This window comes from Dendrobates tinctorius, unplaced genomic scaffold (assembly GCF_039654945.1).
Source record: "Dendrobates tinctorius isolate UK_male_01 unplaced genomic scaffold, ASM3965494v1 ptg000070l, whole genome shotgun sequence".
NCBI lineage: Eukaryota > Metazoa > Chordata > Amphibia > Anura > Dendrobatidae > Dendrobates > Dendrobates tinctorius.
Window position 1 is genome coordinate 81,429,907 of NW_027361738.1, and position 14,842 is coordinate 81,444,748.

Consider the following 14,842-nt stretch of genomic DNA (forward strand, 5'->3'; position numbering starts at 1 on the left):
GTACTACATCTGGGCAATAAAAATGGAAAAAGCATATATAGAATGGGAGGAATAGGGCTAAGTGACAGCACATGTGAAAAAGACTTGGGTATACTAATAGATCACAGACTGAATATGAGTCAACAGTGTGATGCAGCAGCAAAAAAGGCAAATGCAATTCTAGGATGTATTAACAGAAGCATACAGTCTAGATCACGTGAAGTCATTATTTCCCTCTACTCCTCTTTGGTCAGACCTCATCTGGAATATTGTGTCCAGTTTTGGGCACCACATTTTAAAAAAGACATCAACAAACTGGAGCAAGTTCAGAAAAGAGCGACCAGAATGGTGACCGGTCTGCAAACCCTGTCTTATGAGGAAAGGTTGCAGGATTTGGGAATGTTTAGTTTGCAAAAGAGAAGACTGAGAGGAGACTTAATAGCTGTCTACAAATATCTAAAGGGCTGTCACATTGTAGAAGGATCAACTTTATTCTCATTTGCACAAGGAAAGACTAGAAGCAATGGGATGAAACTGAATGGGAGGAGACACAGATTAGATATTAGAAAAAACTTTTTGACAGTTAGAGTGATCAATGAGTGGAACAGGCTGCCACGAGAAGTGGTGAGTTCTCCTTCAATGGAAGTCTTCAAACAGAGGCTGGACAGACATCTGACTGGGATGATTTAGCGAATCCTGCTTTGAGCAGGGGGTTGGACCAGATGGCCCAGGAGGTCCCTTCCAACTCTACGATTCTATGATTCTATGATTCTATGATTCTATGATTCTCACTACCGTTAAAGACAACTGGGATAGACAAATGAAACAAGGGAACAATTAGCTTGAGAAGACTCAGAGAGAAGCACCAACGTCCTCCAAACTGGACGATAACCGACTGCTACAGCTCCAAACCTCAACAGGGAAATGCAAATGGTAATAACACCCGCGCTTGCCAGCAGCAAGTAAGAAGTATACCAACACTCAGGTCCAGGTGTGGCCATTAGCACCAGGTGAGGTGGCCACTCGTCTGCAAAGAAAACTACTGAGACCTTCTGCAGACATATGCAGTGCAAAGGTCTGCAGCCTCTGACACATCCGTGACAGTAGTAGATGCTCTCGGGTACTGCATCTCAGCTCCTATTGAAGTGAATGTGATCTGAGTTTCATTTCGGCCACTATATAATGTACAGAGATGCTCTGACCACTACCGGAGTTGATCATTGGGGATACCAGGGGTGAGACCCCTCTGACTTTATATTGATGACTTATTTTAAGGATATCGGTATCCAAGTGCTTGACTAACCCTTTAATTTCCACCCCTCTGACCTCACATTTTCAATTGCCCTATGCTGGACAGGTTTTATCCCTACCTTTTCTGAAGAATGTATTCCTCACCAAGCTCATGCCTCAGGATTTGCTGCAGTCTCTGCACCACCCATCTGCAGCAACTTACAGTACAGAGCACGTTCACTCACTGCAGAAAAAAATCTGCAGCGTGCTCTTTCTTGTGCAGGTTTTCATCAAGCAGGTCTAAAAGCTCCTTCCTGCGGTATGGTCACATGTTCAGGATTTGCTGCTGACTCTGCATCAAGTATCTACTGCAATTTATAGTGCAGAGCACATTCACAGGGTACAAGAAAAAAATCAGCACCGAAAAGGCAGCATGCAAATCTGCAGCATGCTCTTTCATGTGTGTGGGATTTTCATCAATAAGGTCTATAAGCTCCTTCCTACAGTATATTTACTCACTGAAGATTTACTGCAGACTCAATTTACAGTACAAAGCACGTTCACACGCTGCAGAAAAAATCTGAACGGAAATGGGAGCATGCAAATCTGCAGCATGCTCTTTCATGTGCGGGTTTTCATCCTATGCAATGCAATAGGGTGAAATAAGAGACAAAATCCGCATGTGAGCAATTGCACAGAGGAAATTTTCCACAATGTGTAAATATGGCCTTGGAATTATTTGGACCTAATTAATATTTGCTGAAAACGTTAAAAAAGACATTACAGCTATGAGTTGTACAGTCATGATAACACATTTTAGCACTGCACTCAGTGGAAGAGTCTTGAGGAGATCATTTGCATATTCCCAGTGTCTTCTGGGATAAGTGAAGAGTCTCCGCGAGCTCAACGATCACTGGGTTTTGGCCGTTGCAGCTGAAAAGAGGAAATCGGAAAACCAGGGGAAGAGTCTTGAGGAGATCATTTGCATATTCCCAGTGTCTTCTGGGATAAGTGAAGAGTCTCCGCGAGCTCAACGATCACTGGGTTTTGGCCGTTGCAGCTGAAAAGAGGAAATCGGAAAACCGCGCTTTTGGCTCATCTTTCATCGTTTTTAAGAAATCTCAAGATGGAAGAGGCCAGGAGCCATTTGGTGAGCTGCATTTCTTGCTACATGTTCACAGATTTACCAGTGGAAAAGCCAAACTTCACATGCCACAAATGCAAGCTTGTGTCCCTGTTGGAGGAAAAGTTGCAAAATCTCGAAGAGAGGTTAGCTACGTTGAAGATCATTAAGGAAGGTGAAGAGTTCTTGGACAGAGCGGAATTATCTCTTCATGTTACAGAAAGAGAAGAAATTCGAAGTGCACCTGAAGAAACAGAAGAATGGAGACATGTGACCCAGAGAAGCAGGAGGATCAGGAGGCAGTCAGCACCCATACTGCTCAGAAACCAGTACCAGGCTCTCACGCAGGAAAACGATGAAGAAATACATCAGGATAAGACTTTGCCAACAAACAGCAACCTTGTACGCCTTCAGAGTCCTCCTGGATGGAGAAAGAAAAATGTTGTGAAGAAACGGAGAGTGGTGGTCATGGGGGATTCCCTGCTGAGAGGAACAGAGGCTGCTATCTGCAGACCGGATATAACTTCAGAAATGTGCTGTCTTCCAGGTGCAAAAATTAAAGATGTGTCTGACAGGATATCAGGACTCTTCAGACCTACAGATGACGACCCATTCCTGCTACTACATGTGGGGACAAATGACACAGCAAGAAACGACCTGGAAACCATCTGCAGAGACTTTGAAGACTTAGGCAAGAAAGTGAAAGAACTGGGAGCGCAGGTGGTCTTCTCTTCCATCCTCCCAGTGGATGGCCATGGAACAAGGAGGTGGAATAAGATTCTGCAGGTGAACAACTGGCTACGTCGATGGTGCCGTCAGCAACGATTTGGATTTCTGGATCACGGAGTGAACTACTTATACGATGGACTACTTGCTAGAGATGGGGTGCACCTTACGAAGACTGGAAAGCATGTATTTGGAAGTCGCCTTGCTACACTTGTAAGAAGAGCTTTAAACTAGAACAACATGGGAAGGGAAGCAAAAGACCAGAAAAAGCCATACACCTGACAAATGCTATTGAGAACTCTGCTATTAGAAGTGGAAAGGAAGAACAAAGACGAAAGAATCTAATTAATAAAAATATTGGAGAAAGAGAAACCAATCACAAACTAAAATGTTTCTATACTAATGCACAAAGCATGGGCAACAAACAAGGAGAATTGGAACTACTAACACAGGAAAAGAAATATGATGTCATTGGAATCACTGAAACTTGGTGGGACGATACACATGATTGGAATACAAGACTAGAAGGATACAACTTATTTGCAAGAAACAGACTTGATAAACGAGGAGGGGGTGTCGCATTGTATGTTAGAAACGCGTATATCTGCACAGAGATTGAAGCTTCAGAGACTGGGAGTTCTGTGGAAACTGTTTGGGTAAGAATACAAGGACAGAACAATGGAAAGGACACCATTGTAGGCATTTACTACAGGCCGCCTGTGCAAGCTGAAGATATGGATGAACTCTTTATGCATCAAATGGCCAAGTTCTCCAAAAAATATGACATAGTTGTCATGGGAGATTTCAACTATCCAGACATTTGTTGGGAATCTCTCTCAGGCAAAACTAACAGGTCAAGGAAATTCTTATCCTCTCTTGCTGACAACTTTATCTTCCAAAAGGTAGGGGAGAAAACAAGGGGAACTGCTACCTTGGATCTAATCCTTATAAACAGGGAGGAAATGGTTGAGGAGGTAAAAGTGGCTGGGACCCTAGGAGGTAGCGACCATGCTATTTTAGAATTTTGGATAACTAGAGGCGGAAGACCTGTGAAGACTCAGACGTCAAGGTTAGATTTCAGAAAGGCAGATTTTAAGGGATTCAGAAAGAGAATTGGAGGGATCCAATGGCTGGATATCCTTAAAGACAAAAATGTCCAGGAAGGATGCGAAATCTTGAAAAATGAAATTCTCAAAGCACAATTGTTAACAATTCCGAAAAGAGGGAAGAATAGGAAGCATTTAAGGAAACCAGGATGGATGAACACAGAACTTAAGCACATGCTAAAAACGAAGAAAAAAATGTTTATAAAATGGAAAGAGGGAGGCATATCTAAAGAAGAATATAATGCTGTCTGCAGAACCTGCAGGGCACAGATCAGATTATCTAAAGCTGAAAATGAATTGAGGCTTGCAAAAGATGTCAAAAGCAATAATAAAGGATTTTGGGGATATGTCAAAAGTAAAAGAAAAGTCAAAGATGCTATAGGATTTTTACAGGATGAAAATGATGAAATGGTAAGACAGGATGTTGAGAAGGCTGAACTTTTAAATTCCTATTTTGCATCTGTTTTCTCTCAGAAAGGAAATGTAACATCAACTGTTATTCACTGTCCTATTAAGGGAATAGAAGAATCCAGGATATCTATAAACAGAAAGATAGTGAGGAAATACTTAGCTAACCTAAATGAATTCAAGTCTCCAGGTCCAGATGAATTACACCCCAGAGTACTGAAGGAGATAGCAGAAGAAATTTTTGAACCCCTCTCCATAATCTTTGAAAATTCTTGGAGAACAGGAGAAGTGCCAGAAGACTGGAGAAGAGCAAATGTTGTTCCCATCTTCAAAAAGGGGAAGAAGGTGGACCCAGGCAACTATAGGCCAGTGAGTCTGACTTCTATACCAGGAAAGATCTTTGAACAAATTATTAAACAACATGTATGTCAATACCTGGATAAGAATGAAGTGATTAAACAGAGTCAGCATGGGTTTGTAACTAATAAGTCATGTCAGACTAACTTAGTTTCCTTCTATGACGGTATCACTGATTGGGTGGATCAAGGAAATGCTGTAGATATAGTATATCTTGACTTCAGCAAAGCATTTGACAAAGTCTCTCATACAATCCTTATTGAAAAAATGACTAAGTATGGAATGGACAAGGCAACTGTTAGGTGGATTCATAACTGGCTTAGTGATCGGACCCAAAGAGTGGTCGTAAATGGCTGCACATCCAGTTGGAAGAATGTCTCAAGTGGGGTACCACAGGGCTCTGTCCTGGGCCCTGTATTGTTCAACATCTTTATCAACGATTTAGATGAAGGAATTGAGGGTAAACTGATTAAATTTGCTGATGACACAAAGCTAGGAGGGATAGCTAATACTAGAGAAGAGAGAGAGAGGATTCAAAAAGATTTAAATAAACTGGAGAAGTGGGCAGCAACTAACAGAATGGTTTTTAACAGGGAGAAATGCAAAGTACTACATCTGGGCAATTAAAATGAAAAAAGCATATATAGAATGGGAGGAATAGGGCTAAGTGACAGCACATGTGAAAAAGACTTGGGTATACTAATAGATCACAGACTGAATATGAGTCAACAGTGTGATGCAGCAGCAAAAAAGGCAAATGCAATTCTAGGATGTATTAACAGAAGCATACAGTCTAGATCACGTGAAGTCATTATTTCCCTCTACTCCTCTTTGGTCAGACCTCATCTGGAATATTGTGTCCAGTTTTGGGCACCACATTTTAAAAAAGACATCAACAAACTGGAGCAAGTTCAGAAAAGAGCGACCAGAATGGTGACCGGTCTGCAAACCCTGCCTTATGAGGAAAGGTTGCAGGATTTGGGAATGTTTAGTTTGCAAAAGAGAAGACTGAGAGGAGACTTAATAGCTGTCTACAAATATCTAAAGGGCTGTCACATTGTAGAAGGATCAACTTTATTCTCATTTGCACAAGGAAAGACTAGAAGCAATGGGATGAAACTGAATGGGAGGAGACACAGATTAGATATTAGAAAAAACTTTTTGACAGTTAGAGTGATCAATGAGTGGAACAGGCTGCCACGAGAAGTGGTGAGTTCTCATTCAATGGAAGTCTTCAAACAGAGGCTGGACAGACATCTGACTGGGATGATTTAGCGAATCCTGCTTTGAGCAGGGGGTTGGACCAGATGGCCCAGGAGGTCCCTTCCAACTCTACGATTCTATGATTCTATAGCTTCAACCCCTGGGAAAATAAACTTCTTTTTGAGCAGTTCCCGCACCACTTTGGTGCCACTGGCTTTATGACTTGTCAAAGCAGAATTGGTGCAAAACTGGTGACACCATTTTAAAAGGGAGAGATTATGCAATGATGAAAGCTGATGACCAGAAAGTGACATCAGAACTGACGCATGCGCAAAAGAAAGCGATTTTTATGCAAAGAACTGGTGCAAAACTGCGCGGGCTCCGGTCCTAAACTGCGTGGCACGAGTAGGACAGAAGAATGACTGACCAGAAGTAATTCTTTGCCCAGCTCGTCAATGTCTGGAACGACATCTTCTATGGATTGAGGTTGTCTGTAATGAAAAGCGCTCTGAGGAACGGCCACCTCACTCGGCCAGGACTCTTCTTCCGGAAGCCCAATGACGCTGAAGATAAAAGCACAGAGATGTCATATATACAAGTCATACAATTCCTTCTCCGGCTGTTTCACGGTGCAACTTGCATAAAATTTCACGCAGATTAATCCAATCATGTCTGCAAACTCCACAATCACCAGGGGGAGACAATATCGTGGCAGCTGGTTAGTGGTCGGGTAGAGAAAATATATTCATTACGCCTCTTTGAGGGAATGTATGATCTGAAAATATTGTAATATGTAAATCAGGAATTCATACCTCCTTTTTTTAGGTGTTTTTTTTAGTACTTTTTTTCGTTCTTTATATAAAAAATTTCCAGAATGATTTTACATTTACACTGGTCACTAGCGCAAAGTAGACACAAGAGTCTGACACTTTGTCTTCTGACACTACTTTTGCTGTGTAGACTAAGACAGAATGACCAGAGTCATCTCATTATCATTAGAGGGTAAGTTATGGAGATGCCGAACCAATAACATATATATATGATCACTATGGGGGCCCCTAACCACTGGGACACCCCTAAATGGTTTTGCCTTATAACGGAGAGTTTCACTCTACTTTATCCGTCTCTCCTTTAGACATTGAATGAAGCAGCATCTATGACCATGATCTATTCACACACAGGACATGGAATCATGAAATAAAGCTTTTTTATCGCTAACAGTCATTGACTTACAAGCTAGGTATGGGGCATTCCAGGATAAAGGCTAGTTATGATATTTACAAAGCCACAACCATTCAGTATGGCCAACAATGGAGATCTCTAATGGGGGGCAAATACTTTTTTTTCAGGGCACTGTCCATAAGGGTTCTTTTACACTTGCCGTGTTTTTGCGGGCCGTTTTTGCGGCCCCAATAGATTGCTATGGAGCCGCAAAAACGGCCCGCAAAAATTAATCGGAGCGCCGTGTGCCGTATGGCTGTGAGGTCTGTGTATACGGCTGTGAAAAAATATCGCGCTTGTTCGATATTTTTCACGGCTTACGGACACGGCCGCAGTAGATTTTAATGGTGCCGCAAAAACAACGGTAGCTTGTTTTTGCGGTACACCGTATTTTTCCCCACCAATTTGTTAAAACCGGGAAAAACGGCGATCCGAGAAGGTGTTTTGCGGCCTGTTTTTGCGGGAGACCGCAAAAATCACGGCAATACGGCCCGCAAAATCGGGCCGCAAAAATCACGGGAAGTGTAAAAGAAGCCTTAATCCTATGATTACCAAGCGGTAAATGCAGTTCTTCAACTTACTCAAATATCTTTTCTAGCTGATCCACATCAGAATTTCCACGAAACAAAGGTCTGAAAGACAAAAAAAAGGGGAATCAGTCATGAATTAGTGAAAAAAAATCTCAATCATCCTGGGCATGTACTGTTCACCATTTACTATTTTTCTCACTATAAGAAGTTCTGCCAAGTCATTTAAAGGAGCTTTCCATGAATGTATATTTCTGCTCCGCTTTTCTTAAGTACTTTACATAGTATTTTTTTCTACCTCTGATCTGATTAAAGGGATTTTCAACTCATTTTTTTTTAACAATTCATCATAGTGTAGAGATGCTTATAAAATAAAGAAATAAGCGCTACTGGCCACCAAAATCTGCTTCCCGCTCCACTGCTGACTCCTAACCCTCCGGCCAACAATTGACCTCAGCAGTCATATCATTAGTGGCCAGACAGTCATCACTTTCAGTCCAAGGGAAAGGGGAGTTGGTAAATAGGGCTTGGGCTTGATTCTTTCATTAAAAAGCATCCCTACTCTACAGTAACTTAAAAAAAAAAGTGAACAGCCCCTTTTAGTAAACAACATATTATTAAGCACACAATAAGTACATAAGCATTCGGACCAAAAACATTCAAGATATATGGCTTAAGACAGGACACATTTATATGGAAAAGAATATTTTATATAAGATAGAGGTTACTGCTAGTTTAAAAGTTTTCATAACCCGTGATATCCAGCTTGTGTGTCCAGGAAACTATTTTCACTGGCTTTCATGTAATACACACCTTAATATCTTTTAATATGGTTTCCTCCCTTTCTATAACCTATAACATAGATGTTTTCACTATTCTTTCTCCATAATATAATCTGCCACGTACAGCCCTGTCCTTGCTGCTATCTCTAACACTGAGAGAAGGGAGAAGAGGCAGTCGCAACCAGGATTAGGATTTTTATAGACTTCTTCCCTATCTACAACCTGTTTTCTCTGCCTCCCCTTTATAACATAGATGCTTTCACTATTCTTTCTACAACCCTCTCCTTGCTATCTCTAACACTGAGAGAAGGGAGAAGAGAAGAGACAGTTACAACACAACCAGGATTAGGATTTTGATGGGCTTCTTCCCTATCTACAGCCTGTTTTATCTGCCCTCCTTGAGAACATAGATGCTTTTGCTACTTTCTAAACCTTGATCTGCGCTGTACAACCCATACCGCTCCCTAGAGCTAGCTATAACACAGAGAAGGGTGGAGAACAGATTGCCAGTCGGAGGCAGGAGCAGGATACTGATGGCCTTATCTACGTTAGTTAAAATGACTTGCACACACTCTACAACAGTAAAATGGTTTAAATTGTTTAACGACTATTTTGAAAATTCTTATTTTTAGCATTTAAGATGTTAATGAACATAAGAATTCCGTGGAAAAGTGTACAACATGTTTAAGTCTTTAAGTCTCTGAAAAAACAGCCTAAAACACCAAACACAAGACTTGTGGAGGAGCTTAGGTTGTGTTCCACCTAATTTCTGCACATTTACATAATTTGGGTTTTTCTATCCTCAGTTTGGCAGCACCATGCAGGGTCCTAAGGGCCACCATCCCTCATTAGTGTGGCAAGCAGCCATATTTAGAAGCCTCCAATGAAACTCAGCCAGTTTGCTCCCTCTGATTGACGTGGTAATAAAGTTGGCATTTTAACTTAAGCCTGACAGCTGTGATATCACTGGGGAAATCTCAGAGATACTCTCAGAGGAAGATATAACCAGACACAAAACCACAAGCGAACAAGGAGCCTCTGCAATTTGGATGCTATGGCAGATGTTGTATCATTTGTGAGGCCTTGGCCCGGAGTCATGTGAACATTTTCACGCATGTCCATTTCGGTTGTTGAGCAAAGTTCCAACATTTCGTCATTTTTTTGCTTCTTTCATCTTCTTCACTGGAACCAGTTCAGCAAAATATTCTCACGCCACCAGGTAGTCCTCCCTGACATGTCCGGCCATTCCTTTATTTCCATGATATGTTTCCTTCCAGAAATTGGAAATGTGCTGCATGTTGATAGAACAGCTTCTTGACAATAATCCAAACCCTCAATGAACACCCGCTGTCCGACTCGCAGTCAGATATGTACAGATTGAGACCATCTGGTGATGTGGAAAGAACAGACGGAGAAAAATGATGATGCTGCTGCCGAGGCCCGAGAGGTCCTGGATTTATTTAGTACTATATCAGATAACGATGGTCTGGAGACATATCTAGGATTTCCGTACAACTCCATACTATATTGTTGGTGACTAATAATAATTATTAGTATTTCTACTTGTAATATACAGAATATGACTGTATTTATTGATTAAATGCTAAAGTCTACAGTTGTGACCAAAAGTATTGACACCCCTGCAATTCTGTCAGATAATACTCAGTTTCTTCCTGAAAATGATTGCAATCACAAATTCTTTGGTATTATTATCTTCATTTAATTTGTCTTAAATGAAAAAACACAAAAGAGAATGAAGCAAAAAGCAAAACATTGATCATTTCACACAAAACTCCAAAAATGGGCCAGACAAAAGTATTGGCACCCTCAGCCTAATACTTGGTTGCACAACCTTTAGCCAAAATAACTGCGACCAACCGCTTCCGGTAACCATCAATGAGTTTCTTACAATGCTCTGCTGGAATTTTAGACCATTCTTCTTTGGCAAACTGCTCCAGGTCCCTGATATTTGAAGGGTGCCTTCTCCAAACTGCCATTTTTAGATCTCTCCACAGGTGTTCTATGGGATTCAGGTCTGGACTCATTGCTGGCCACCTCAGAAGTCTCCAGTGCTTTCTCTCAAACCATTTTCTAGTGCTTTTTGAAGTGTGTTTTGAGTCATTGTCCTGCTGGAAGACCCATGACCTCTGAGGGAGACCCAGGTTTCTCACACTGGGCCCTACATTATGCTGCAAAATTTGTTAGTAGTCTTCAGACTTCATAATGCCATGCACACGGTCAAGCAGTCCAGTGCCAGAGGCAGCAAAGCAACCCCAAAACATCAGGGAACCTCCGCCATGTTTGACTGTAGGGACCGTGTTTTTTTTCTTTGAATGCCTCTTCTTTTCTCCTGTAAACTCTATGTTGATGCCTCAGCCCAAAAAGCTCTACTTCTGTCTCATCTGACCAGAGAACATTCTTCCAAAACGTTTCAGGCTTTTTCAGGTAAGTTTTGGCAAACTCCAGCCTGGCTTTTTTATGTCTCGGGGTAAGAAGTGGGGTCTTCCTGGGTCTCCTACCATACAGTTCCTTTTCATTCAGATGCCGACAGATAGTACGGATTGACACTGTTGTACCCTCGGACTGCAGGGCAGCTTGAACTTGTTTGGATGTCAATCGAGGTTCTTTATCCAACATCCGCACAATCTTGCGTTGAAATCTGTCAATTTTTCTTTTCCGTCCACATCTAGGGAGGTTAGCCACAGTGCCATGGGCTTTAAACTTCTTGATGACACTGCGCACGGTAGACACAGGAACATTCAGGTCTTTGGAGATGGACTTGTAGCCTTGAGATTGCTCATGCTTCCTCACAATTTGGTTTCTCAAGTCCTCAGACAGTTCTTTGGTCTTCTTTCTTTTCTCCATGCTCAATGTGGTACACACAAGGACACAGGACAGAGGTTGAGTCAACTTTAATCCATGTCAACTGGCTGCAAGTGTTATTTAGTTATTGCCAACACCTGTTAGGTGCCACAGGTAAGTTACAGGTGCTGTTAATTACACAAATTAGAGAAGCATCACATGATTTTTCAAACAGTGCCAATACTTTTGTCCACCCTCTTTTTTATGTTTGGTGTGGAATTATATCCAATTTGGCTTTAGGACAATTCTTTTTGTGTTATTTCATTTAAGACAAATTAAATGAAGATAATAATAACAAAGAATTTGTGTTTGCAATCATTTTCAGGAAGAATCTGAGTATTATCTGACAAAATTACAGGGGTGTCAATACTTTTGGCCACAACTGTACCCTTCTCTAAGATATGGATGTCATATAAAGAGGAGGCTCCCATTGAGACACTGCAAAAGCGGCTGCGACTCTGGGGGAGCCAGTGTCTTATTAGTCTCCGTTGTGGCCAGTGATTGGCTGCAGCAGTCTACTTTTTTTTTCTATATGTTAGTCTGGGCTGAAAAAGGGGACCGGCTTTAGCTTTTGAAATGAGCCGTCAGCCAGCCCCTTCAACACAGCACTGGTCACAAGCTGACATAGGAAACGTTCTTCTGTGTTGAACCAAAGATGGAATTGGCACCTTTTGTTATTGACATATATTAGTAGTTTTTATATCTCACTATTTTTAACACAATAAAAGATAACTTTTTGAGCTTTACAACATCTTTAACGGGTTCATTGTAATCGTGGTTGTGACCAAGATATATTACCAAAATCAATAAACTCTCATCTATAAATAACCTCATAAAAGTAGATTCTTTTGAGACCTCTGGTTCCGACTATTGTCTTCTGCTGGACCCTCTGGATCACAGGGTTGTCTTCTGCTGGTCGCTCTGGTTCACTCTGGTTCACATGGTTGTCTTCTGCTGGACCCTCTGGATCAAAGGGTTGTCTTCTGCTGGACCCTCTGGATCACAGGGTTGTCTTCTGCTGGATCCTCTGGTTCCCACAGTTTTCTTCTGCTGGACCCTCTGGTTCCCACAGTTGTCTTCTTGTGGACCCTCTGGTTACCACAGTTGTCTTCTGCTGGACCCTCTGGTTACCACAGTTGTCTTCTACTGGACCCTCTGGTTCCCACAGTTGTCTTCTACTGGACCCTCTGGTTCTCAAAGTTGTCTTCTGCTGGACCCTCTGGTTCCCACAGTTGTCTTCTGCTGGACCCTCTGGTTCCCACAGTTTTCTTCTGCTGTACTCTCTGGTTCCCACAGTTGTCTTCTGCTGGACCCTCTGGTTCCCACAGTTGTCATCTGCTGGACCCTCCGGGTCACAGAGATGTCTTCTGCTGGACCCTCTGGATCACAGGGTTGTCTTCTGCTGGACCTTCGAGATCACGGAGTTGTCTTCTGCTGGACACTCTGGATCACTGAGTTGTCTTCTGTTGGACCCTCCGGATCACATAGCTGTCTTCTGCTGGACCCTCCGGTTCCCCTAGCTTTAATCTGCTGGACCCTCTGATTCCCACAGTTGTCTTCTGCTGGACCTTCTGCATCACAGAGCTGTCTTCTGCTGGACCCTCCAGTTCACAGAGATGTCTTCTGCTGAACCCTCCGGATCACAGGGTTGTCTTCTACTGGACCCTCTGGATCACAGAGTTGTCTTCTGCTGGACCCTCCGGTTCACAGAGTTGTCTTCTGCTGGACCCTCTGGTTCCAACAGTTGTCTTCTGCTGGACCCTCTGGTACCCACAGTTGTCTTCTGCTGGACCCTCTGGTTCCCACAGTTGTCTTCCGCTGGACCCTCTGCACCAAAGAGCTGTCTTCTGCTGGACACTCCGGATCACAGAGTTTTCTTCTGCTGGACGCTCTAGATCACAGAGTTGTCTTTTGCTGGACCCTCCGGACTACACAGTTGTCTTCTGCTGGACCCTCTGGATCACAGAGTTGTCTTCTGCTGGACCGTCCGGATCACAGAGTTGTCTTCTGCTGGACCCTCTGCATCACAGAGCTGTCTTCTGCTGGACCCTCCAGTTCACAGAGATGTCTTCTGCTGAACCCTCCGGATCACAGGGTTGTCTTCTACTGGACCCTCTGGATCACAGAGTTGTCTTCTGCTGGACCCTCCGGGTCACAGAGTTGTCTTCTGCTGGACCCTCTGGTTCCAACAGTTGTCTTCTGCTGGACCCTCTGGTACCCACAGTTGTCTTCTGCTGGACCCTCTGATTCCCACAGTTGTCTTTCGCTGGACCCTCTGCACCAAAGAGCTGTCTTCTGCTGGACACTCCGGATCACAGAGTTTTCTTCTGCTGGACCCTCTAGATCACAGAGTTGTCTTTTGCTGGACCCTCCGGACTACATAGTTGTCTTCTGCTGGACCCTCTGGATCACAGAGTTGTCTTCTGCTGGACCGTCCGGATCACAGAGTTGTCTTCTGCTGGACCCTCTGCATTACAGAGCTGTCTTCTGCTGGACCCTCTGGATAAGAGTTGCCTTCTGCTGGACCCTCCGAATCACATAATTGTCTTCTGCTGGACCTTCTGGATCACAGAGTTGCCTTCTGCTGGACCCTCCGAATCACACTGTTGTCTTCTGCTGGACCCTCTGGATCACAGAGTTGCCTTCTGCTGGACCCTCTGGATCACATAGCTGTCTTCTGCTGGACCCTCTGGTTCCCACAGTTGCCTTCTGCTGGACCCTCGTAATCACGCAGTTGTCTTCTGCTGGACCCTTTGGTTTATCCACTGGAGGATGTTCTGTTACTCTGGTGAGACCGTATGACCCAGACTGATACAGTTTCCATTACAAGTGCTCTTGAATTGAATTTGTAATACAAACCCTAAAATTTTTTTGCTGCCAGAAAGAAAAGCCTCGCTAACAACAAAATGATTTGAAAAATTGCAAAAATGCAGCATTATGAAACAGAGGCGTGCTAGTAGTCTACTATGATGGAAACATTCACTTTTTTGTGCTATAAATACTCCTTTTATCATATACAGGTTAATGTTAGTCCTGCACCTGCCAATCAGAACCACAACTTCCCCTAAACATCACAGAAGCATTTGCCGACTACTTCCTACTGCCATAGATTGAGAAGTGTGGGAGGTGATGAGTAGCAACAAGCCGCGGATGATTAATCATATGTAAATAATGCAACTAGTAACAGTCCAACAAATCAAGTGTTAAAAAAGAAAAAAGGAAAATAAATTTACAAAAAGTGGAGGCATTTTCAACTGTTGTTCAGCCAAAATCATTCAAAGCAAAAATGTTGGCCCACGTTTATCTGGATGGAGTCTC

General features: G+C 42.8%; 1 protein-coding gene across 1 annotated transcript in view; it reads right to left on the bottom strand.

Annotated features, from left to right (window-relative positions):
• CDK6 (cyclin dependent kinase 6) overlaps positions 1-14,842 on the bottom strand; it is a 173,244-nt gene that overhangs the window by 4,018 nt on the left and 154,384 nt on the right. Inside the window, exons 6-7 of the mRNA XM_073582010.1 lie at positions 7,935-7,985; positions 6,560-6,695 (exon numbers count right to left, since the gene is read on the bottom strand). Coding sequence (XP_073438111.1) covers positions 6,560-6,695; positions 7,935-7,985 — 187 coding nt within the window. The remainder of the gene's footprint in view (positions 1-6,559; positions 6,696-7,934; positions 7,986-14,842) is intronic.